Source organism: Clinocottus analis, unplaced genomic scaffold (genome assembly GCF_023055335.1).
Source record: "Clinocottus analis isolate CAN_PGR_092001 unplaced genomic scaffold, fCliAna1.0.p SCAF_3, whole genome shotgun sequence".
NCBI classification, from domain to species: Eukaryota; Metazoa; Chordata; class Actinopteri; order Perciformes; family Cottidae; genus Clinocottus; species Clinocottus analis.
Window position 1 is genome coordinate 11,316,103 of NW_027176042.1, and position 24,992 is coordinate 11,341,094.

General features: G+C 39.1%; 3 protein-coding genes across 4 annotated transcripts; 2 read left to right on the top strand and 1 right to left on the bottom strand.

Moving 5' to 3' along the window:
- The first annotated feature begins 599 nt into the window (after window positions 1–599).
- si:ch1073-456m8.1 (tropomyosin Per a 7.0103) lies at window positions 600–7,199 on the top strand. Its single transcript, XM_068595331.1, has 6 exons — window positions 600–804; window positions 1,100–1,174; window positions 3,163–3,198; window positions 3,351–3,512; window positions 3,678–3,761; window positions 4,519–7,199. Exons 1-6 carry the CDS (start codon window positions 706–708, stop codon window positions 5,029–5,031), a joined length of 969 nt encoding a protein of 322 aa, XP_068451432.1. The 5' UTR covers window positions 600–705; the 3' UTR covers window positions 5,032–7,199.
- A 934-nt stretch (window positions 7,200–8,133) lies between these two features.
- Window positions 8,134–15,875, bottom strand: avil (advillin). Of its 2 annotated transcripts, none has more exons than XM_068594000.1 (19): window positions 15,767–15,875; window positions 15,362–15,436; window positions 14,980–15,176; window positions 14,788–14,896; window positions 14,589–14,699; window positions 13,542–13,747; window positions 13,370–13,448; window positions 13,053–13,151; window positions 12,719–12,872; window positions 12,501–12,601; window positions 11,885–12,022; window positions 11,563–11,721; window positions 11,295–11,474; window positions 10,363–10,520; window positions 10,108–10,252; window positions 9,790–9,978; window positions 9,644–9,712; window positions 9,134–9,241; window positions 8,134–8,374 (listed from the first exon to the last, which is right to left on the bottom strand). In XM_068594000.1, the coding sequence occupies exons 1-19, from the start codon at window positions 15,824–15,826 to the stop codon at window positions 8,261–8,263; spliced, it is 2,451 nt and encodes an 816-aa protein (XP_068450101.1). In that variant the 5' UTR covers window positions 15,827–15,875; the 3' UTR covers window positions 8,134–8,260. The 2 variants fall into 2 exon arrangements, with proteins under 2 accessions (XP_068450101.1, XP_068450100.1); XM_068593999.1 differs by having other exon boundaries at window positions 9,134–9,244.
- Window positions 15,876–20,667: 4,792 nt separating this feature from the next.
- Window positions 20,668–24,471, top strand: olfml3b (olfactomedin-like 3b). The gene is made up of 3 exons (XM_068594650.1): window positions 20,668–20,785; window positions 21,798–22,083; window positions 22,936–24,471. The coding sequence occupies exons 1-3, from the start codon at window positions 20,687–20,689 to the stop codon at window positions 23,718–23,720; spliced, it is 1,170 nt and encodes a 389-aa protein (XP_068450751.1). The 5' UTR covers window positions 20,668–20,686; the 3' UTR covers window positions 23,721–24,471.
- Window positions 24,472–24,992: the final 521 nt, after the last annotated feature.

Consider the following 24,992-nt stretch of genomic DNA (forward strand, 5'->3'; position numbering starts at 1 on the left):
GCTATGGAACAAGAAGAGAAAGTAATTTGTTGAAATGTTCTTTCATGTGAATGAAGGCAATCAAACAGCCAACTCTCAAGTCACTGTACTCATCATAAACCACCTCTTTCAATGTCTTTTTTCATTTAAGGCATTTTGACAAAATATGACAAAATATCTGCATACATCTGTTATAGTAATAGTCGTTTAATGAATGAAGTAAGAAATGTGTTTGAGGAGTGCTAGAAAAGTTGCTTTTGTGATGATGACGACTCTAATGTTGTGATTGACAGAGTCAAAGGTTTTCTTTCCGTAGCCTTTTTGTATTGTAATTAAGTGGTGAGTTACTGTTTTATTGCACACTCTTCTTTTCTTATAGATACTATTGTTTTCACACAAAAAACACATAATTCATAACTAACCTGAACAGACCTAGTTTTCATCGATTGGTTGCAGGACTTGAAACGCGCCATGGTGCTTATCTGAACCTTAAAACAAACTAAAACTGCCAACACATTAAAAAGAGTGATCTTTGCCTTTTCTGTGTGACTGTGTGGGCGGAGTGAGGGCGGCGTTAAAAAAAAGTTTGAACCTCATGGCTCTCCGTAGACCTGGGCGTCGGCAATACACTTCACTCACAGCTGCTGCGTTGAAAACAAAGCAGCAAACACCTCTTCACTCCGGGAACGCGGAGGTGTCTCTTACATAAACGAAAACTTAATAATCATGCATTCAGTCACGCTGGACAGCAGTGGTTCGCCAAAGAAGCGGACGTTATCTCGGGGACTGAGCGAAGATGAGTCGCTCCGCAGCATTATAAAAGAGGTGGGAAATCACGGAGTCATTGCTGACCGTTTGTGTAGAAACAGAAAGCTAACATTGACGTTACCTTACCGCTTGGTATTAGACGTTTTTAAACACTTAACGTCAACAAAGTAGTCGGCGTGAATCTCTGTTATTTCTCTGAACCGTTTAATGACGCCCAACGGCTCAAGTGAGGCATCGGGCCTGTGGCTCTAATTCACTTCCGCATCAGTGACGTTGGCTCGTTGTGAGACTGCATGTGATGCTAGGCTCGTTCACCTACCCGAGGTGTGGCTTTGTTTTGTTTCCTTCTCAGACCGAGAGTTCCTCCAGGCGTCTAACAAGAAGCGACAGTCGAGCAGGCACCCTGAAGAGGCGGACTGACAGCCAGGTAGGAGCCGGGGTGTGGGATCGAAACACCTGTACACTGTTTTGATCCCTGATTAATCAAACATCTCCATGGTCCTGTTTCTCCGGTTTGTCTCCAGTCACATATCATTATCATTGCAGTGTAATCATAATAATCAGAATACATAAGCTGTCGTGACCATTTACTCAAGTGCTGTGCTTTGTACATTTGTTAGATACTTGTTCTCCATTTCATTATATTCTATACTTCTACTCCATTACATTTGTAAATTATTCGTTTTTTGTACTATACTTTACTAGTCAGATTAATATTTGCATTGAGATTATATAATCTTCTAAAACACAATACAAGGTGCCGTATTTGACCACTGATTCCAATTCTTTTCATCAGATATATTTGTTTGAAAAACCCTCTAGATCAGAAACCACTGGACTAAACTAGCTAAGAGCTCCACCTCAACCAGCTACAGTACTTAAATATTTAATAGTAAATCATAGTAGTATCCTATTTATCATAGCAATACTATTATCATCTTTATAGCAATACTATTATCATATGTTATCATAATTATCATAGTAATAATATTATATTATTTATCATAGTAATACTATTATTATTTTTATCATAGCAATACTATTATCATATTTTATCATAATAATATGTCTGGTTCTCTCATTTCACAAAGGCTGTTTTTACATCTTTGTTTACAGAAAATCCCAATTTGCATTCAGTCACCTTGTTGGGACAAAGTGTGTACCTGGATTAAACGCTTAAAATTGTCCTTCTCACATTGTGTATCTTTGAAAATATAGTATCTCTTTGTTTGGCATTCTTTTCTGATGTTATAAAAAGTGTAAAGGAAATGAGTCTGATGCAACTATGTCTTCATAAACTGATGTTGCATCAAATTCTGTGACCTAACGTATTCTAAGACCTAGTTTGGAGTGTCAGCCATATTGCCACTGCAAAGGTGGTTTAAAAAAAACCAAACCTAAATCACTTGCTGTACTTTGACAGCTGTTATCAAACGGTGCTATGTAGTGTTTGTATAAGGTCAGAAACTGTGGTAGCTGTGATTGGGGTGGATAAAAGTCTCTTACTTGTTGCAATTGTGACACTAGATTATGAAAATAAAATAAAAACTAAGGGTTGACCTGATAAAGCATTTATTTTCTCCAGACATACCGAGAGATTACAGTTTCTGCTCGCACAGTTATTAAAAGTTTGACCCCATCTAAATATTAGAAGAGCACCGGTTTCAGCTGCTATCACACAGAGTATGTGATAAGGTATGATTAAACATTAACATTTGCGTCCCTTATTGGGTCTCAGAATTTAGTGCAACACCCTATTTTATGTTTTCTGAAGACTAATAAGCCTTTTTCGGAACATACTTGTTGCGCCACAAAATTCACAGGTGTTAGTAATAACATTAACGATGACTCCATTAATTCGAAAAGTCCCATTAAGTCATAAGTGTAACAGTGAGCTAGCAAACAATACCAGAGCCCTGAAACTGAAGCAGCAACACCATACTCAGCCATCATTATTTATATTATTAAAACATGTGCTTTTCCTACTAAGACATGTAAAAACAGAGTTTTTGGGTGTAGAGGGAAAAGGCCTAATAAATCAAACTAGAGCCATCGTCCATGCTGTCATCAATAGAAGTGAAGGAGCATTCCAGTAAAGCAGAAAAAAGTATTCAGTAAAAACTTGTTTTCTGTAACTTCACATATTTACAACTAGCTCATGGGATCTTACACGAACCAATACTAAAATCCTCCAAAACATGATACTTTATGAAGCTCACAATGATGGATTTGTGAATCAACTTCATGGTGATTTTGGATTCTATTGGTTGTAATTGGTTGTACAAGTTACATTATAGTGAAGGAAAAATATCCAATATGGCCTTTTAGAACATGCTTTTTATTTCACTTAATTGAAAATATTATTTACAAATTAACTATTTGTATTAAATGTTTGTTTTTTTCTGGTTTCCTCAGTCGGACCAGGACCTCTACATGGGACTCCCAGAAATGGTGAGTATTTCTTACTGTTTTTATGGCAATTATTACTATTTAAAATGTTGTTCGCTGTTCTATTAGGTCTCATAGAGCGCTACAGTGATGCATATTCTTTTACATATAGACGCATTTGCCCACACTGATTTGTAACTGTGTTTGTGCTGCAGCTGGAGCTGCAGGCCAGCTATGAAGAGGTGGTGCAGGAGCTGCGTGGGCTGGAGGTCGAGCGAGAGACTCTATTGTTCCAGGTGGACGTCCTGCAGGACACGCTGGAGGGAGTCGAGGAGCTGCTGGCAGAGGCCCAGCGGGAAGCTGGACAGGCAAGCTCGGTATGCCTCCCCAGCACTGAAACGCCACTTTAATTAAAAACGTTGAAACACTTTAGCAATATACAAACTTCTTTTAGTCTTCAACTGCTCCAGTGAAAAGTTTGTCTTTGTTCTTCAATCAATCAAAGTTTGATACGATCAAACTGTTTTTCTTTGCACTTGTAGGAGTTGGAACAAGAGAGGGAGGCCAAGAGGAAACTGGAGAGTATGGTTGGCTCTCTGATGCAAGAGGTGGAAAGATTAAAAGAGGTAAAATGGGGCTGGGGCTTCTTAGGAGTTCTGATGGTAATGAATACTTTAGTGAATGAATACTTAATATTACATTTTAAATACCACTGAATTTGTAGCTCTGAAAAAGTACCTCAATTTATACGGTTTGAATTTCTCCCCATGACATTTCCAGAAAGGGGATTTCAAATAGTGTTACACAAAAAAATATATATTTCAACCTTAAATTCAGCTGGTCAATAGAACCATATCATGACATTATATTAACACACTAACTAAAAGTGAATTATTAAGCTCTTAATTAAATGATCAAATATTTCTGAAGTATTTAATTCCCGAAAGATTATACAAAATCATGTGCTTATTTCATATTAACTATTCATGAATTGAAGTAGCAGAAAACCTGCTATGTTATTGAGATATGAAAAGACCTGTATCTAGATGAACACCCAAAACTAATTAGAAGTTAAATCAAAAACATCATGTCAAGTCAAAGAAATCTGGAAAGTTCAATGGAGGAAACCAAACTAATTTTTATTATGTCATGTGGTCTGTGATGTTTGCAATTATTATTTATTATGTATTCAGGTATGATTTAATTTCTCAATCATGTCTTCAGTTGTTTACAAATCTTTTCTTTCCTTCAATAAAGATTAGAGATGGTATTAAATTGACGCGCACATTTAGCTAAAATACTAAAGTAGCAAATCTAACTATATTGTGTGTTATCTGAAAACACACTTAAACTACTTATGGACAACTCAATTTCTCTCTGCAGGATAACAAAGCATCAGCTACAGTGAACACACGTGACCATGTGGATGGGTCAGTGAATCAAGGACACCAAAAGGAAAAGGATGCAAAGGAATTGATGAAGGAGTCTTTGCTGTGTGACCCTCAAAGCAGTGAAGCCAGAGCTTCAGAGAAAGCCGGACAGACTGAAGAGGCAGAAGATGAGGGAAGCATCCTGACCAAGATGCGGAAATTAGTCGCTAAGCCGATGGGCCACATGCCGTCTCTTGCCGTGAGTGACCCGTCCTCTGCAGACGGCGTCCTGCAGAGGACGTACATAAATGGCGTCCAGGACGAGCGAGATCCTTCTCCGGACAGAAACGACACAGACAGCATAAGCGCCTACGAGGATGCGTCTGCTGAGACTCCAGAGCAGGAGAGGAGGTTTCCAGGTGAAGCGGATGCCTTGGAGCTGCCTGATGATTCAGAGAACGGTTCTCTGGTCAACGATGAGAATCCCCAAGACCTCAGGAACCCTGAAGCTTGTGTTCTGTCCTAATCTGTTCCATCGACCGCTGGACAAAAGGGCAAAGGTGATTGATTATTGATCAGTTGGTGTAATTCAAGAGCTCTTTGATTTACCCTCACCACATTTTTCTTAAAAAACTTTGAGGCCAATACTAACATTTAGAGGCATAATTGTAACGCTAACAAGTCGTCTATCAGCCACTATTCTGACAATCGATTCATCGTTTCTGTCAATTTTCTTAAAAATTCCAATTAACTGGTTTCAGCTTCTCAATTGTGGGCATTTGCTACTTTACTATATAGTCAACTAAATATCTTTGGGATTTGGACCGCTGGTGGGAATTTATAGACTTGCCCAGAGTCTCTGGGAAAATTTTAATACTATTTACACTAGTTTTTAAAATAGTTTTTAACATTATAATGACTAATTTACTCTATAGCTTAATTGATAAATAGTTGTAAAACACTGAAGTAGAACGTTAGTGCAGGTTTTAAAGTCACAACAAAGAAACTCAGGATCCAGGTGGTTTACGAGCTGGAATTCCACCACTGACTACTTAATATGCTTTGCCAATAATTTCTTTTTCTACCTGTCATATCTTTTTTGTAATTTGTGGATAGACATGGACAATAAGTCTGTGTTGCTTTGACCGTTTACCTCTTTTAATAAGGTTTGTTTGTATACTAGCAGATGCCAGGTTAAAAACAGGATTGACCTGTAGACAAAACAAAGTGAGCTCTGTAATTATCTTGACGGGAACGGTTTCTGTTTCGGCTCCCATCACATTAGGAAGTTAGAGAAGAGGTTATAGAGCTCACTGGGAAGAATGTTTTGGACAAGATCTGCAACAGGAAATCAACGGCAGTTTGTTTCGAAAGTTTATAAGATAGAGATTTTTTTAAGGAAGGGAAAACATGCCATCTATTAGCTGCCTTGTTGATCTTTACAAGAATTTTTTTTTATTGTCTTTCCTGTTTTAATGTTGGATTTAGGGAAATTGTTTTGGCTGCATTTGCACTTTTTAAAGTTCTTGTATTGTGGCATAAATTTGTCCAATTTCATCAGAAACAACATTCCTTTAACAACCAAACACGCAACGAGCTGACTGCTGCAGGCTCCTGCTCTGCCCGCATGGTGATACTGTATGTTTGCACATTTGCTGTAAGTAGTCTCTTTCGACTTCTCTGATTGCTGTAAACCCTTTGCATTGAATCGCAATTTTTTTATGTTTGTTTTTTTATAATGTTTGATTTCTTTAATGCTCGAGACAAGAATAGAGCCTTTCACCTCATGTGTGATCGTTTGCATGAGCACCTACGAATGTATATTGATTTCTAAATATCACATGAATTGATGTCATTAATCAGTACTTTTGCACGCAGTACACATATATATGAAATATTACTTTGATAAGGTATTTACTGCGACAATTGGTGTTTTGAAGGGATTTTTATTTTGTTTGCAAATAATGGATCATTCTGCCTTTCCTGATCTTTTATGGTGGCTGTTTAGCTAAATTCACACAATTTCAGTTTTGATGGAACAAATCATGGGATGCTTATTTTTATATCTGATTCTGTTACACAAAATAAAACCAAAGCAGCAATATTAATAAATGTGTGGACATTTGAAATTAGGTAGACTGCTGCTGCATTACGCTGCTCATCATTTAGTGGGGTTTATACAGTGTGTTAATGTTTGTAACAACTCATTTGCCTTTTGCGTTTGAACAATATGCTTGTTCACCTGATTAGTTGTTGTCTGCTGCCATGATGCCCAAAGCCGACACAAACTACTCCGAGCTGTTTGTTCCACAAAATAAGACAATGGGAGGTTCCTGTTACTGTCGTCAGTTTATTTGCAACCAAAGTTGGTCAACGTTTCCACAATCAACAATTGTTTATGTTGTTATCCACGATTCATTTTATGTTCCTATGGATTTCCTGTCATGTCAAAAGATTTGGTTTGTTAAAACAAACTTGTAAAGTTAGGTCACTCTGCCTTTTAATTGACATTTTTTGGATATCCATCACTTTTTCCGTCACACAATTTTGTGTTTTATTTTCCTTCACAATGCAAAACATATGTTCTTACTATGAGTTGTTGCTTTCTATGGGTCTATATATTTTTGACATTTGCTTTGTATAAAATCTTCAAATGTAACGAGAAATACATTCCAGACATATCAAAATAAAAACAGTGAATAATGATAATGGCAATGAGTCATTTATTTCAACGTATTTAAGGACTTGATAAAGGAATCACCATCATAAGCAGCTTTACAACTATCGAAAGTATTGTATAGTTGTAAAGCTGAAAACAGAAGAACCGTTCTGGCCGTGCTTTAGAGAAATTTAAGTAAAAGTAGAAAATGGCATTGATGACAATTATTAGGAAGATTTTGAAGTGAAATGTCACCTTATTTGAAAAATTTCAAATGCTGTAAAAGTATAACAGATAAATAATTCAGAAACGGCACTGAACTATACTGTGTTCCCGGAGACACACGAAGGAACCTTTAAACATTTTTGTTCTCTGAAATATTTTGAACTGACCTGTTGTAATAGATTTGTCCAACAGATGGCAATGTAGATGTCTATGTTTGGTTTGTTATGCTTGCAGACATAACTGACCACTCAAAGTAATGATTGCTGCAGCAGAATGTGAGATTAGCCATGGAGGCGCACACTCACAGACGCACAAGCAACCTTTGGCATCCCCCTTTGTCAAAAATAATAATAAAAGTAACAAGTTATAAATTACATGTTTTATGTATGTGCCTATTTATTTATTTCAATTTTTAATGTTTTGGTTAGTAACTATTTCACATGTATTCATTCATTCTATATATATATATATATATATATATATATATATATATATATATATATATATATATATACATATATATATATATATATATATATATATATATATATATATATATATATATATATACTAGTTATGTCTAAGTGGCATGATGTCATGTTAAGGCGCAGATGTGTTATTTTAGAGGTGAGACATGCCACAGAAACAATAATATTTGAATAATATTATCACAAACAATTATTAGTGTTAATTGTACAATATCAGCACAGGCTTAAATGAAATAAAGTATTAATGAGTTGTAATGCAGTAACTTGAAACAAATGTATGAATTACAAGAAAATCCTATTTGCTTGTAAGTGAAACTTCATTAATTGTAAGGGGCACGGGGAGAGGTTGACACAAAGTTTTTTTTTAACAATAGTAGCTTATTTTAAAACATCCCCTTTTCTTTCTTCATGTTCAGTTGTTTCCACCCTGGCATGCTGACAAAGTCGTCTTTGGTGATTCCAAATATGTGGTTGAAGTCGGAGTCAGACAGGTGTTTCTGAAAAGCAGTTCTTGAATGTTAGTTAGTGAAAACAATTGATTAAGTAAAAGCACATCCCTGTGTGTGTGTGTGTGTGTGTGTGTGTGTGTGTGTGTGTGTGTGTGTGTGTGTCTCCTCGCTCCCATCGCAGCTCATCATGCACACCTGTCTACAATCAGCTACCCCCCCCCCCCCCCTCCAGTCTGCACACCTGCTCCTCATCAGCCTGCAGTGTATCTACCCAGCGAATCACACAATCTGTACCAAATCCGTTTCTTCACTAATGTGCTACCATATGCTCAAGAAAAGTTGTGTGAGTTGTCCTTGTATTCTTATTCCTAAATTAATTTGTCTATTTCCTGTGATCCAGGATTCCTTTCAGCTCATCTGCTCCCAAGCCTTCCCACATCTCTAATCCTTTAGCCTGCTCTCACAATAGACTTTATTAACCAACAACTGCTTGTTTGGGTCCACCTGCACCACACTGCCACAATGTGTTATTTTCCATAAGGTATATGTAACTTTCTGTTAATTTACAAATAGGTTTTAGCTATAAGATTAAAAAAAAAAAAAAAAAAAAAGAAACCTTGCGAAAACAAACCTGGAACATTGCAGGTGTTTGACTTTATAAAATGACAATGTAGCTCGCAATCAAAGTTTTATTTCTGGTTGGATTATGCAAAGATGCATTGGAAATGATCCAAGGGCAAATATGGGACACACACACACACACACACACACAAACGCACGTGCACACGCACAAACACACACTCCTACCTCTTTCTGGTTCGGGTCAACACCTTCAGGCAGGTCAAAGGCAAGCTTGTTGACCAAGTCGTCTGGTGGAAAAAACTGAACGCTTTTCTCACTTTCAACACAGTTCTGCTCCTAGAAAGTCACACTCCGGTTCAGTTTAGGTTTATTCATATTTCTATCTAATGTATCACTTCCTGTTGTGGCATTAAATCAGATGATGGTTGATTTTCTTAATGAACGTTTTTGACTCTTGTCCCTACTTTTTAACAGAGCTCTTATACATATTCAAGGTTATCTATCCAAAAGTAAATCTATAAAAACATATTCCATGTAACGTAATGTCCCTCTGTATGTAACGCAACATTCTTACCTTAACCACTAACATAGAAACTGTATCTACATGTGACGTGCATTAGGAGGAATGGTATCATTTAGGAAACCATTGTATCAGACACATAATTCAAGCTTTATCAGCAAAGAAAAATAATTTGATCCTGATGAAGCTTAAAAAATAAATAAGACCTTACGTACAGTTGTAACATTAACTGGTGTTGCTTCATCTCCCAACTCCCTCTTCAACTCCTCATAGCTCTTTCCTTCCTAAAAGAAAGAAATATGTTATTTCTTTTCTCATCAATGTACATGTTGATGCTCTATTTCGGTTAAAAAACACTCACACTCCATTTGAAGTGGTCCCAGGCTGTGAACCACCCGGTGAATGTGGGCGGCTCAAATCCCTGCTTTATCAAGACAATGGGGGTGTCTGGGTCTCTGGCGCCCGGGTGGGTTCTCAGGTACTCTTGGCTTGTCACCACAGATTCTTTACGCTCTACCTCATTGGTCTCTTTACCGATCCAAAGAAACACCTGGGATCAACAATTAAGAAAAGGCACTTTTTAAATTAAGTAAGATGCCACAAAACAGCCCCACAGAAATGCAGGTATATTGAGGATGCTATCATTCAGCTCTGTACTGTGCTTAAGCATCTATCATACCTGATCCCATATGTCCAGCAGCATGACATCATCCTCGCTGAGGTCGTCCTGAGTGAACTGAGTCACCTCGGTCACAATGAAACGGCCCGTCTTATTGGAGCATTCGAACAAGCGAGGCTGGTGGTCAGAAACTGTCTGCTGTAATCTGCAATCAACAGATGTGAAGTGCAAAATAGTGGAAAACAAGCGTATTACCATCGCTGCAACAGTATCCACGAAGCCACTTTGCTCATTTTAGTAGTGTGTGACCATCACCTCTTGTCATTAGCATAGGGAGCTTTCCCTCCAAGCAACTCCCAGAATTCAATGGGCTCCTGACCCTCCGCCACAATCTCCTCTGAGTCTCGCTCTGAGTTCTGGCCAATCACAGCGCTCACCTCCTTTGACATGTCTCTCTCGTCTCCACTGGATCCCTAGCAACAAAAAGTCAGTTATAGTTAGTTGGCATGCACACTGTAACATCGCCTGTTTGTGATTGAACAACAGTTCATTCAAAGCCACTGGTGTCAACATGCTGCTATAACATTATTTTGGAAAGACTTTCCAACTGTTTTTTTAACCCGTCTGCGTGGAACTGAACGTTGGTGAGGTCGGACGCTAACCTCTTTGTTCCAATGCAATATCTGGCCTTGTGCACAAGAGCCTTCTCCAAACTGTTGCCACACTGTTGGAAGCACACTGTTGTCTAAAGCAACGTCGTACTCCAAACATGTCCCAGACAAAAAGTAGACAAATGTAGGTTTGTACTTATATTTGCCATTGAGTATCTTAAGAATGTTGTACCTTTATTTAACAATTCACAAATGTGAATATACACACAGAAATACATTAAAAAAACAACAACAATATACCACTATAAAAAAAGTGTTTTATTTTATCTTTATCCTAATACAGTTCAGTGAATTATCAGTGTAGCTATATGAAGCTTGTGGGTGTTTACTCTCTTCTACTCGAGTCTGCGTCACAGTAATGCTCCTCATTCATCATCGGATTGCAGCAACTCCCTTCATCACCACCACCAGCATCTGGCCTTATCTGACCTCAGCATCACGACCCCTCGATTATCCTACTTCAGGGTGCAATCTCCAAAGACCATGCACTATTCAAATGTTATGCTTATGTAATACATTATTGTTAAATTCTAATGAAGTATCTCTTGATTTAACTGATTTTAACACCTTTCTTACCTTCCCACACCACAGATGGATTCCTGATTGACTCTTTAGTAAAAACACATCATTGGAGTTCAGAGAGGTGGCCAGCGCAGGAACCTCAATGGCTTTTGTGTTGGATTTGTCAGAACCATGGATCTGGAACAACCTTATCGGTGGCTCTGGGTCAGAGGACTCTTTTCTAGATGTGCCCCCCTTACAGGAAAAAAAAAATGTCTGTACTGCTATTGAAACTTCATACACCGGTACGTTTCCAGATAAACAATTATAAATGCAGTCGTACCTCAAAGATGACCATTTTACCCTTGAACATCGCCAGAAAGTGTTTTGGTTCTTTGCCCATTGTTATTCTCACTTGAACCGGCTCACCGCCGTATTTCTGATCCAAGTCCACAGCCTGAAATGCTGAGGCTGCAACTTCATCTGTTGTTGCATGACGACCCTGAAATATTTCAGATTATGTCAGAAATAATCAAAAACTACAAAAGCAGAGACACTGACGGGCATACTGTCTTTAAGCAACATTATAAGAATCTTAATATTTTAGTGTACGAACGTGAATTATTATCAATATGTAATACACTGTGTGTTAAACAAATCCTCACCTGCCAGATGTAGAGCAGGTAGCACTTCTTGTTGTTAACCAAGTAGGTGTAGAGGATCAGGTAGCAGTCTCCTCCATAGAAGTATCCGTACCATTCAGGGTCCACGGGTACAAGCTCCAGATTCTCAACTCTCCACACCTGGAACATCAAAGGGTTTCAATAACACAAAATCACAGAGTTGCATTTAATGTTTGTCGGGAAGTTAGTGCCCCTATCAGGTCGTAACATTACACATTAGAGAAAAAAATATGTTGGTAAGATGAAAAAAAAAGCAAACTATGTCTTTTTCACAGGACACATTTTGATATGTCACAGTACGAAACGCACAGCTGTCAAACTTTCATGGCTTAAATGACCAGAACAGAGCCATCGTTAATGTTATTACTAACACCTGCTGCTTTTCCTGCAATGACAAGTAAAAATGTCTGCTGTAAAAAGGGCATCATGAGTCGTCATTAATCAAATTACTACTAAATAATTACCACACAGATAACCAGGGCCCCAAGGAATCCCACGACTATTCCCACGAGCACGGCTCATGCTGACAGTATTCAGTCACTAGTTGTTTGACCTGTTGATACAGTAGTTGATAGACTGGTCCTTTTGTCACAGTTACCTCCACTTGACCTGAGCCATTGTCCACCATTCGCTCCTGTGCAGCGACCTCTGGCATCACGTGCATCAGAGAGGCATCAAACTTTTCCTGTTTGATATGAGCTAAAAGCAAAATTGTATAACAAAAAAAAACACATTTAGTTTACTATTATTTTCATCTGGGGCTATATTTTTTTGTCTGTGCTTGTTGTATTTATGAAAATGTATAACCACACATACCCACTTTTCCTCTTGTGTGCACTTTACCCAGACCTTGTGTCTGGTTCTTTACGGTCCACCTCTGGAAAAGCTGCTTGAAGAGAGCGGACTCTGCCCCGTCATTCACCATTTCCACATTTGTAGTGATGGAGTAGTTTTTCGTTTTGATGAACTCCTACAGTATAACAGCCAATCAGACAAAATCATAGCAAATACACTAGTAGAATTTATTGCAGGACTGCTGTGTCAGACTGCATTAGTTTTAGCGAGATGTCGAATCTATTTGCAATTGAGTGCATGCAAGAGCAATCAAACAGTAAGGATACATGTGAAGGTTTGATGTCGAGTCACTCACCAAAGCTCGAGCCATAGCAGCCTGTCTCTCAGCTTTGTTTGCTTTTTTCCCCTTCCATACAAAGATCTTTGCTCCTCCCTGATCCAGGAAGTAGCAGTCCTAAACAAACAATTACATAATAAATCATTTCTTACCATCAGTAAATAAACTATTGGTTTGAGTTGTTTGAGTCCAGACAGTAGTGAACAGGAATGGTGAAATATAATTCTCGATGGACAACCATATCCAAGTTTCATAGTGTCATGGGCACCCATCATGGTATGGTCATAAAATGAGGTGTTCACATTCTTTATTCGGACAATATTGCACCAACTCACTTCATGGTTCAGGAGATCCTGAACCAGTGGTTTGGTAGCAACTTCTGTGACCTTCATCTGACCATCGGCATCTGTCACACTGAAATAAAGGCACAAACAAATGAGAAGTAGCAACGAGCATTTGACATGAATGACATGAAATGCTGTAGGTCACGGCCTGGGAGCAGCTCACTGGTAGAGAGTGAGTTTAGACTTCTGTTCCTGGTCAGCGGTTTCATCTGAAGGTCCGTCCATCAGCTTTGAGCTTCTTACTCCAAGAACACCATTCAGGATCTTCATGTTTTGAGGAGAGTTGCTCTCTGCGTCACCTTCGATTACTCGGATCTCTGCCCGGCCTCCTCTCTCTCTGTCTCGGATGTCTTTGGCCAACATCATTCCCTAAGGAGCAGAAGTACAACACAGACAAACCACCACAACATTAAGAAATCTCAGACTTTAAAAAGAATCAAATACATTGTAAAGTCTGTTTTAAACATAAAGGAAGATTTCATGTTCATACACTCATCAGCTGTTCGAGTGCAGTGCAGAGGGGCAGCCGGGAGCTCACGCTCACATGCACGGACATGCATAAATGTCAACAAAGCATCGACAACAACACACAGATGAAGAGCGACTTAATTCTCTGCTCAGGTAGATAGTACTCCACTTTAGTCCTCACTGCATTGCTGTTACCCAGTTTTGAACTGTGTGCAGTGGGATAATGAGTCATTCATAGCATCAGACCTTCTTACAGGAAGAAGGAAATGAGCTTTGACTGCACACACTACCACAGCTTTCCACAGATGTTTAGAGATGATATTTAGATCAGGTGAGCTATGAAAAGCAGTCTTGTTTCAGAGTCTACGCCTCAAACGTAAAGCTCACATTCAGATAAATGCTGCAAATAGAACACTAAAGCTGAAAGACGAGGTACATGTGTGCCTTCCATGTCACTTTTCGATTCACATGATCGTGATCATGATATATATATATATATATATATATATATATATATATATATATATATATATATATATATATATATATATATATATAAGAACATGGAGATAGTAAAATTGGTAAACTCAGAAAAACAGTATATTTAAATACAGTAACTGTAGTAAGCAGATTGTATGTCATCTCACTGCTTGTCCTGTGTTATTGAACATGACAAATCTTAGAGTGAAATAATGTGGAGTAAATGCTTATGCTTTTTTAGTTTTTTTCACAAAAATCTTACTTTAAGCTTTTCCTGTTTGTTACACTTGGGTCCGTTCCACTGAATGATGGTCTTCCCGATGTCCAACAAAAACACATCTCCAAGGTTGAAGCTCATCCAGCTCATCTCCACCTGAAACAATTCAAAACATGAAGCACTTTCTCTTGCTGACAAAAAGGTCTTATTTTGTTAAATAACCACTTATTATTTACTGGCAGACCTCATTTGCAATCACTCTTTTCTTCCCTTTGACATGAAGCAGTCTCTTCACGTCATAGCAGTTGGTTTCCGTGTGCCTCATGCCTGATGCAACTCCACCTTTCTTACAGCTAAACAAGACCGGATGAAGACTATTAGGGTTTATTTCTCTGCCTTTAAAACGATTGCCTTCTGTACCAATATTTTCACTCACATTACTCCTTGTTTGAAGTAGCCCCTAAAGGCATCAGACTCGTGGTTCTGAACCTCACGGTGCTGGACCGGAGTGGAGCCCAAAAATTCATCGAGCTGTATGGTGTACACAGCAGCTGCACCCTGCTCATCCTGAGAGGACTGGGAGCCGATCCAGAAGTGGATGTCATAACAGAGAGAGCTGCTCACCTTCTGGGTCTGTGGAAAGAGGAGAAGCAGAGTGTGTGGTGTGATGTACAGACCAGGATGTTTGTTATCTGACAGATTAAAAGACAAAAGCATATACAGCGTATACAACATATACAAATACAAAAATGGACTTTCCTTTTTAAACAAGCAGACATGGCACCTAAAACCACAGAAAGTGACCGTCTCAGACTTACAGACAGAAGTACGTAGCAGTCACCCTCATAAAAGTTTCCATAAGATTTCTCAGGCACTTGTGCCAGCTCCATTTTCTGTTGCAGAGAGAGAGAGAGAGAGAGAGAGAGAGAGAGAGAGAGAGAGAGAGAGAGAGAGAGAGAGAGAGAGAGAGAAAGAGAGAGAGAGAGAGAGAGAGAGAGAGAGAGAGAGAGAGAGAGAGAGAGAGAGAGAAATGTACATTTCAGGTCTATAACCAGTGTTTCTCAATCTTTTTCCCCCCACATAATCACTGCTGTTTTAGTCATTTACTCCAGGAGTAGCAGACTTTTATTTTATTTTCCCATGAAACCAAACACCTGATCTGGGAGAACTTCAGTCAACAGAAACCGTTGAGACATACTGTAAAAAAAATAATTAAAAAGTACCTCAATTCTCCAGATTATAATCCCAGGGTTGTGAGTCACTGCTCTAAATGTGTACTCCATGTTGCTCGGATGCACTCAGTTTCAGTGGCTCCTGTGCACTGTTGTTGCTTTGTTTTCTTTTTCGAGAAGAGGAGATCATTATCAAATCACATTGTATTTGGTACGTTCAATACAATTTCCTTCAGTACAGATTCACAACAACACACATTTTGACATATATCCATATCCATATAGCCAACACAACATACCTGGTATTCTTGTCCTCTCGAAGACTTCCCTGTCATCTGATAACAAAAGGGCTTCAATCCTCTTATCCTGCCTGGACCTAAAACATTTGCCTGTGTTTGCATGTTTCAGGACCTCTCACAGTGTTCTACCGAATCACAGAGGACAACACAGAATCCTGTAGGCAAATGTGCTGAGAAGAAGGATTGACTCACATTCAAATGCACAAACACGCACAGTAATCAGCGCCATTTCGTCACCATGCCCTGTGCCACCACATTCACACCATAAATGGATGTATGCCTGCAGGGTTAAAGTACTATCTATAAATAATAGCTTTTGTGTTTCTGGGCTTTTTCAAGCATGGTATGACACATTCATTATTATAGCTACTGACAGGCATAAAGATTACAACAATTATACCTTTGTATTAATATTAGTAGCAATATTAGCTTTTTTTTTGTATTACATGCCTTATTAATCTGCTGTGCATGCCATGAATATGACATAATAAGAATGATGTGAACTTCTACACATACACACCGAAGCAGGTGAGGTCAGGCCTTGTTGTTCTTCACTCTGGCACTGCGGACACACCCGTGCGAGGTGGGTTTGTCTGGTGACATAGGAGACAAGGCAACAGTGAGCACAAAGGTGTGGCCCCGTCCTGAGCGACTCTGAACACTGCTCCCAAATGATCTGCAGAGAGCTCGCATTAAGACGTTTTGATTTAATACTAAATGACATACAATTAGTTTTTTAAGTGTCTATCAATGCAGCATAATCTTGTCTTTAGTCCATTCTATTTTAACATAGTTATCCTTCATTTTATTTGCGTTTGTGTGTGTTTACGTTACATCATTACATTTAGCTGACGCTTTTATCCAAAGCCACTTATATGTTTGCTCTATACACCGTAGACACAGCAACGGGGAACAATTAGGGGTGAAGTATCTTGCTCAAAGACCATCGATCCTCTGATTGAAAGTATGGCATGCTAACCACTAAGCCACAATGTTGAATTGTTAATTGTTTGTGCATGCAAAAAGTGTCAATATTGTATAACCTTGTATATTTAATCTTATTTCGGTTTTTCGGTTTGTTTTGTAACTTCTGCCTCTCAGGACTACAGATGAAAAAGTAGCCTGATTTGTTTGTCTCCTTATCAAATAAACCATTAAGAGTAGGATATCTTTACAAATCGCAAATTCTGGAGCTGTGTGACATTTGATAAATTGACTCAAGTGACGCCACCAGAGTCAGCGTCAGTTGAGTCTGATAACAAGTTTGAACAATAAAACAATCTGGAAGTGTGGGGTTAGAAAGAAGTGAGCTTCCCCTCTAGAGCTCCTCATCTGTGCATGAAGTCGGCAGCTCAAGGCTACGTTAGCCGCGTTAGCAAAACAACACACTAATCTCTGGTTGAACGGTTTCATTGTGGGTAATAGGCAAAGTAATATGTGGAATAAAAAAAAAAATTCTGCTGCTGCATTCATTTTGACCTTTTTTCTTTTCAAAATGACCATCAACAGTGCAATAGAATAACAAAGCTAAATATATGGAATAGTGAAAAAGGAAATAGAGACTGAATACCTGCATTGAAGCTCTAAGCTTCCACAACACAAGGACATCAAATGGATCAAGTGGATGAAACTACCATCATAGAGGGAGAAACATGTGTCAGGATTTATGAGGTAAATGCATCGACAACTTCTGAAGACATTTATTCTCACCATTTGACAAACCTTATGAATCTCTTTTCACTATTTTCTTTAAACAACGTAATAGCTCATTCTCTGTCATTTACCTCAATATACAAACAAGAGTTTTTAATGATAAATAACACATGTTTGTCACATTGTGACCAACACAGTCACTACCCAGAAACATTGTAATGTTACGTAGTAACATTACCAACTTTTTACTACGTAAAAGACAAATTCAAATAAGCCCCTGCTTATACATACAAACCGTAAGCAATGATAAAATAAAGTGTGATAAACTTGAGTCATAAACGTGCCTCGCACTACCATGAATTCAAATGAGCAAATTGTAAACAATGACCAACAACAATGAACCTTTAGTTGTTGCCGCATTAAACAGCACCATCATGAGTCATTTGTGTGTATGAAGCACAGATGGCCTGAGAGCCACGGGCAGATATACAAATGAGTAACAACGCTGCTTCCTTGTTGGTAGGAGGTAGAATAAGTTGTCATTGGAGCTCTTAAGCGGTGAGGGCATCCATATGTGTTGCTTTATTTTAAGTGAAACCATTCACTTCTTAGGGGCATTGCAATAGTGGATTTTAATAATCTCTCTCTGCATGTCTGGTCTGATGTTTACATAGAATCTCTGTTGTTTTATATTCTCGTTGTATATATTGTGTGTTTTGTACATTCAATGTGCTGCTTATTATTCCTTGACTGTCTCTATGTTATAAATACTGTATCTTTAACTTGTAGTCCATCATACCAAGGACTACAATTCCCTTTAGCTTCAACTGATTGCCCTTAATGCTAATCAAGTGATGTTACTTGAAGCTTTTTTAATGCTAATATTCCATTCTATTTGTTATTGCGTTGAATAAGGGCTCTCACTGAAAAAAAAAAATACTTTAAAGATTTGTACACATATTTTAGTGTTAATTTGGTATCGGCAACTATTGTGAAGATAAATCTGTAAAAAGATTGACATAGTTTTCATAGGTATATTGTTCTACACACCAAAGCATGTTTGTTTTTTTGTTATTCAAGTCGTATTGGAAGGTTGTAAGTTACACTCGTCCAATTTCTACTTGACTTGTTATTTGTCACCAGTACTACACAGCCCGCTGCCGATATAGAAATGTGACCCTTCCAAGTGTTTTTCCATTTCTTGATCAATTTTCTGAACTGCTTTTTCTGCTCAGGTTTGTGGTGATCTGGAGCCGGTAAACAAACAGGACACACACAGCACAGAGGCACAGTTATAATGTTATAACTGCATCATAATGAAGTGTTGAAACTATTTTCTTTTAACTTTTTTAAACTATCTTTTATATTTATTTAGAAGTGCGGGGCATAACCGAACAGTGCAGAGCAGACGTCCTCTTCAAGAGTTCATGGTTTGTTTGCATCAGTTAGTGACAACATGAGGATGAACCTGGCCAACATCAGCAGTCTTCAGCTGGATTAAGCTCACTTGGGCCTTTCAAGCTCAACGCTTTGGACACTCTCTCCTTTGCAATAGCTGGCATTCACCCTGCATTGTCACTTTTGATAAATTGTGTTGTTTGATTGGGCGAAATAATTGTATGGAGGGAGACTTTCTGCTGTTGTGCAGAAAAAAAGAAAATGCAAAACTATGGCATTGTAGTTGGTACGGAAGGAAAATAATCCTGTTTTGATTTGCAAAATCAATTTACCACTGCAGATGCACATGCATGGTGCAATTTACATACAATCATACAAGAGAACATGAATGAAAGACTGACTGCAACAACGCAAACATACCTAAATAAAGTTTGTCCTCCTCAAATGTGTTTCTACCAGATGGTATGTAATGTTCTTCAAAACAGCAAAAATGAAATGAATCACAAACCAGGAAGGTATCAATCACAGCATGAACACAGTTTTAGTTTCAGAGCTAACTAGTCATGAAGCCAGCTGTGTTGAAAAAAGGTGTGCAGTGATGTCATTACTGACTTTAGTACAGCAAGGTGTTCTCATAATTACGGGTGAGAGCGGAGACACTATGTCCTATTTCCCCAGTAATTCACCACTTGTCAAACTAACCACTGTTTTTGTTAAGCTACAGATATTTAGCATTACAACTGTTCCTGTAGGCAGAGACAGCTGGAAAACACTGCAGCCACTGATGTAACATGACAAAAAAATACTTACATTTCATATATTACATTTTGTACAAATTCATTTTATACAATTTCTAGTTATTCAATGATTGATTGTATCAAATGGGTTATGTGCGAGCGTTTCTACTTAACTTATTTGCCAGATGTGAGCTCTCTGACTTGTGTCTCTTGGGACTTCTGTCTGGCTAGTGGCAACCAACCTTCCTTTTTATAGGATTAATGCTATTGTATCAAATCTAAATCTAAAATAATCGAAACCTCTAGATCTGTTCTCATCAATGTTTCATGTCCTGTTAAAAGGAAATGTGTCTATTTTCACTATTCAGAATAAAGTTGCCTGTTTGGATTCGAGCTCAAGACAACATCTGTTAGAATAGTTCATATTGTGATACGCAGAACAGGTCATTATTGCGTTGTCAGAGAGTTTATTCAAATCTCGAGGGGATGGTCTTCCCCTGAACACAGGAGTACAGTGCCTCGCTAAGTCCTGACTCCCTCTCACATTACACTTCCTCTTCCTACGTAGCGTGTGGTCTTGTGCCACATTATTGTCATATGTTCTGAGTAAAAAACTACCTCCTAAAAGCTACACCTACATTTAAACATCAGATGAGATATCATATATAGATATTTTCAAGCTGTTTTTTTGGCAGTTTGGTAATCAGGTAAAAATAGAAACCAGTGTCTTGTCTCTGTTGGCGACTGTGTGCCTCCATCTTCACCAGATGTATTTGGCTCCTCCCAGACAGCTTACTAAAACATTCCAGCCCACCTCTGGGGATCTGCTGCCTCCTCACACTCTCACTCAACTCAAGAAGCTAAGGAGACTGAGCTGACACAAAATGAGAGGACTTGTTGTCTTGGTAACTTTGGTCTGCGTTGCCACCGCCCAGCACCAAGCACTGATTGACTACTTGGAGCGAAGGCTGCTCGCTATTGAGGTAAGACTCCTTTGACCTCCCTGCCGCCAAGCCCTGCGCTCCAGAGTCTCTCTGAGGGGAAACTTACAGGGACAGGGCAACGGCAACGGCAATGGAATGCAGATGTGGGCAATCGTGAGGAAAAAGCTGGAAAATACAGCTCTCTGAAATGTATTGGGAGTATGAGCTTCTTGTCTGGGTCTAGAGAATTCAAAATAAACTAAGTTTAAAAGTTAAATTAGTCCAGATTTGCATATAATAAAATAAAAAAATGTCAATCCATTAAACAAAATGCAGTTTTCTTAAAGTTACATAATGGGGAAAAAAAAATATGAAAGCTAGTTTGTTTAGAAGGGTTCTGCATAGTGACATGCATCATGAAAAGTAATTATAACATAATAGTAATGATATATTTCGTGATGGATACAAATATTTCTCATAGTTTCAAGGACCCAGTAAAAGCTCTCCATGGGGATCTTGTCATTTAGTTATTCTGTTATTAGATTGTGGTTTTGTTTATGGAAGTATGTTCTAAGTTAAAGTAATTATAACATACTTTATCAGAAGTATTTTCCCTCTATTATATTTTGTAAATATTATTCATCCACAGACTCAGTTGTATGTAGACTTTACTGATCACCCGTTGAGAAACCTCTCTTTTCATTTTCCTCATCTACAGTGAGGTCAAAGGTCAGGTGTGCTAGTAGGATTTAGCGTTTTGCTAAAAAGACATGTGAGCAGGGTGGAAACTTGCCACGTGAGGGCTGAACCTGGCTGTTTGAAGGATGAGTGTCCTACTTATTATGTCCTTCTGTCCCGGTCTATTTACTGAGCCTGGAAATAACATCAAATTATAGCCTCCTCAAAGCCTTCTAGAAGTACAGTCACAGTTCCTGTAAAACAGACATCATGTATCGCTCACATCACACATGAGTAACTGAAGTACAAACAGGTGAGACAGGAACGATAGTCACAACTTCAACCTGTGAAAAATCCCGACACAACAAATCTTTGTCTCCTTCTTTTCAAACAGGACCGGATCTCTCTGTGGCATGAGCAGACCGCCCGCTACGCCTCCGAGCTGCGGGCTCTGAAGCAACAGATGGTTTCCCAGCTGGAGACCCTCGATAAAGAGAAAGAGACATTGAGGATGAATCTGGACGGCGTGGGGGCGAGGGTAGATCGGGTTGAGCGTGAGCTGGACTACCTGGAGACGCAGAACGGAGCTCAGCCGTGTGTGGACGTGGACGACAAGCTGATAGATCAGCAGGTGACGCTGGTGAAGGAGAAGCAGAAGGCCAAGTATTCAAAACTATCAGGTGAGATATGATGTGCTTAAACTGCACAACATACACTGCATTGTATTGAGGATGAAACTGAAAATACTGAGTCCTAACCTAATCTAACCAATAATTAAAAGCCAACATACAGTCTACATTCATTTGAAATGGAGAAAAAGATAATAATGCAGGCATAAATTCGATCCACAGAACAGTTATATAGTATTGATAGATCACTTATTAACTATTTAAAGTGTATCAATTGGTGATATTCCCAAACAATTCACTGATAGACATTTTAAGCCCTTTGTGAATCCTTTCCGTAAGTCAGCATTAGACGCCGACTTTGCTCGTGGGAATTATCAACAGTTCTTAGCAATTTGACATTAAACACGCAGTTCCCAATGGAAGAATGAAGATGTAAAAAAACAAAACGTAAACAAAGAGGCACGTGGGCATTGAGCTCGATAAAATACCTTTACACTACAACATTACGGATTAAAGATGGAACATAAAGACTCGAAATCAGAGGAATTCAAGCAGAAATTAGACATGTAATATTTATTTTACATTCATCAAACATTTCGTTTCGACAAAACGAAATGTTCAATACACAAATATTGTACTCAATATTTGTTTATGTAGTCATGTGATGTGTTGCAGCAAAGTGCTGTGCCATTCTTATTTACAGCAGTTCAAGGCCTCACAGACTCTCACACTCAACCAGTTAGCAGCTGACGTCAGTAAATCCCTGAGGGTTCAGGGTTTGAGGGTTTAGTTGGGACATTGGGATTGGGCCCTGATCTAAATGACAGTCAATATAAACATGTATATCAACATGTCTGTGAGGTGTCACCTGTCATGTAACGCTTGCCGCGCTTTCCTATTCAGACTGCAGCGACATGATCTCCAGCATAAAAGCCATGAAGATCCTGAAGCGAGTCGGGGGGCCAAAGGGCATGTGGACCAAAGACACCAGCAAAGGTTCTGGGAAGGTGTACATTTTCAACGGGACGGAGGAGGACACCGTCTATGAGTTTGCCTCCGTGCAAGACTTCTCCCGCTCGCTGGGAATGACTCTGTCCAAAGACCTAAAGCTGCCGTCCGCCTGGAGGGGAACAGGACACGTGGTCTTCAACAATTTTGCATATTATATAACTCAGGCTCAAGAGATGATGATGGTTAAATTTGACATGAAGAACAGCTCTGTGACAGACAGCGCAGTGTTCCCGGTGCAGGACCACGTCCCCGTGTACGGCCTGACCCCAGAGACGGTGATGGACCTGGCGGTGGATGAGGAAGGCCTGTGGGCCATTTATGCCACGCGGCAGAACGAGAGGTACATCTCTCTGGCGAAGATGGACGCCACCTCGCTGGACATCGAGCAAATGTGGGACACAAACTGTCCGAGGGAGAACGCGGAGGCGGCTTTTGTCATCTGTGGCACTTTGTATGTCGTGTACAACACCAAGCAACCCGGTCGCTCACGTGTCCAGTGTGTGTTTGACGTCAACGGTATGGTGACCAACGAAGACGCGCCACTGATTTACTTCCCAAAGCGTTACGGAGCACACTCCAGTCTGAAGTACAACCCGCAGGAGCAGCTCCTCTATGCCTGGGATGATGGCTACCAGATCCTCTACAAGCTTATCATGAAAAAGAAACTAGAGATTTAAACTAAATACAACCATCATCCCACAACTATACAAACCCAACCCCGTTAAAGTACTATACCAGTTGTTTTTTGTTTTTTTTTAGGTTTTGGGTCCTTAACTACAAACCTGATGAACATTTAAAATGCATGCTGTAGGATTTAAGATTTTTGAATGTGCCCTGGCTATGAAAGTCAATCTTTGAATTTACTGTAACTTTGTTCTTTTATTTGATTTTAGTTATTGTGACGTAAGGAGTTAAAGTGAAGACTGATTTGCAAAGTCTACAGATATTTCTTTTCTTTTTTATATGTGCACTTTGACACCACAAGATAGTTTCAAGAGTCTGCAACTTGATTTTCATACCAAACAGAAATAGGTGATAAGATTACATTATTACGTAAGATTACGCTAACATCTTGGTAGCCCATCTTGTGGGATTCAGACCTAGGCCTTCAATGAGTGCCGTATAGTCTGCATCACGGGCGGACTCGGAGGAAAAAGTGTCCCTGGAGTCACAGACCGAAGCACAGCCGTTCATACAGTCCACCACCACCCGCTCTGCTACACGGCGCCACCTTAAGCATACCAGGCGAGGGGACTGACCAGCCCTAGCTTTCATTGCACCACGGGGTTTCAGACACCCTCTGACTCTCGAGTGCGTTAGACTCCTTACTTTGTGTTAGAAAAAAGCAATACATTAAGATTTTCTGTTACTGTACATCTTAGTTTCCTGAAGCTGACCTGTATGGACTGACATGACGTCTAAATATGGCGTGACTAATAAAATCGTATTTAGATGGAAGTCTGTTGGCTATATTTCATTGGAGCACCTAATTAGTGGTTTGGAGTTTTGTGCAGCTTTTTCCAGGGTAATTCACTTGCTTAGATAGTTTAAGAAATACTGGCTACTAGAACCGAAAGCGCAGATTTCAAACCCGGAGATTAGTGTTTTAAATATCTAACAGTTTGCCAAGAACCCTAAACATTACACTATTATTACACATAACACCGAGGGTCTGAGTCCCAAAAGGGCTGTATGGCTTTAGCGGCTGCTAATGCACGGAAAAAAAGAGTAAAGGAAAGTGGAAATGTCAAAGCACTTGTGAAGGGTGAAAAGCTGCACTTCCACAATTCTAACTTCTCAGTGCTCACGTCCTGTTTGAACATATTTAAATGAGATAACACACATACATTTGGCTACAGAATTGTCAACTCATTTCACTCAAACTCAGTGGAGTGGGCATGTTTTAAGGTGTGCAGGCAACACATTTGGCACAAAAATGTGCCCCTTTG

What these genes read in the sequence shown, in the direction of transcription:
- si:ch1073-456m8.1 (XM_068595331.1), top strand. Translation starts at nt 706, where the DNA reads ATGCATTCAGTCACGCTGGACAGCAGTGGTTCGCCAAAGAAGCGGACG. An exon ending in AAGCTGGACAGGCAAGCTCG is followed by an intron (nt 3,513 to 3,677) that starts GTATGCCTCCCC and finishes TTGCACTTGTAG; the next exon opens with GAGTTGGAACAAGAGAGGGA. An exon ending in AGGTGGAAAGATTAAAAGAG is followed by an intron (nt 3,762 to 4,518) that starts GTAAAATGGGGC and finishes TTCTCTCTGCAG; the next exon opens with GATAACAAAGCATCAGCTAC.
- avil (XM_068593999.1), bottom strand. Translation starts at nt 15,826, where the DNA reads ATGGAGTACACATTTAGAGCAGTGACTCACAACCCTGGGATTATAATC. An exon ending in AGGATCTCCTGAACCATGAA is followed by an intron (nt 13,152 to 13,369) that starts GTGAGTTGGTGC and finishes TTGTTTGTTTAG; the next exon opens with GACTGCTACTTCCTGGATCA. An exon ending in CTGCTATGGCTCGAGCTTTG is followed by an intron (nt 12,873 to 13,052) that starts GTGAGTGACTCG and finishes GTTATACTGTAG; the next exon opens with GAGTTCATCAAAACGAAAAA.
- olfml3b (XM_068594650.1), top strand. Translation starts at nt 20,687, where the DNA reads ATGAGAGGACTTGTTGTCTTGGTAACTTTGGTCTGCGTTGCCACCGCC. An exon ending in GAAGGCTGCTCGCTATTGAG is followed by an intron (nt 20,786 to 21,797) that starts GTAAGACTCCTT and finishes CTTTTCAAACAG; the next exon opens with GACCGGATCTCTCTGTGGCA. An exon ending in CAAGTATTCAAAACTATCAG is followed by an intron (nt 22,084 to 22,935) that starts GTGAGATATGAT and finishes TTTCCTATTCAG; the next exon opens with ACTGCAGCGACATGATCTCC.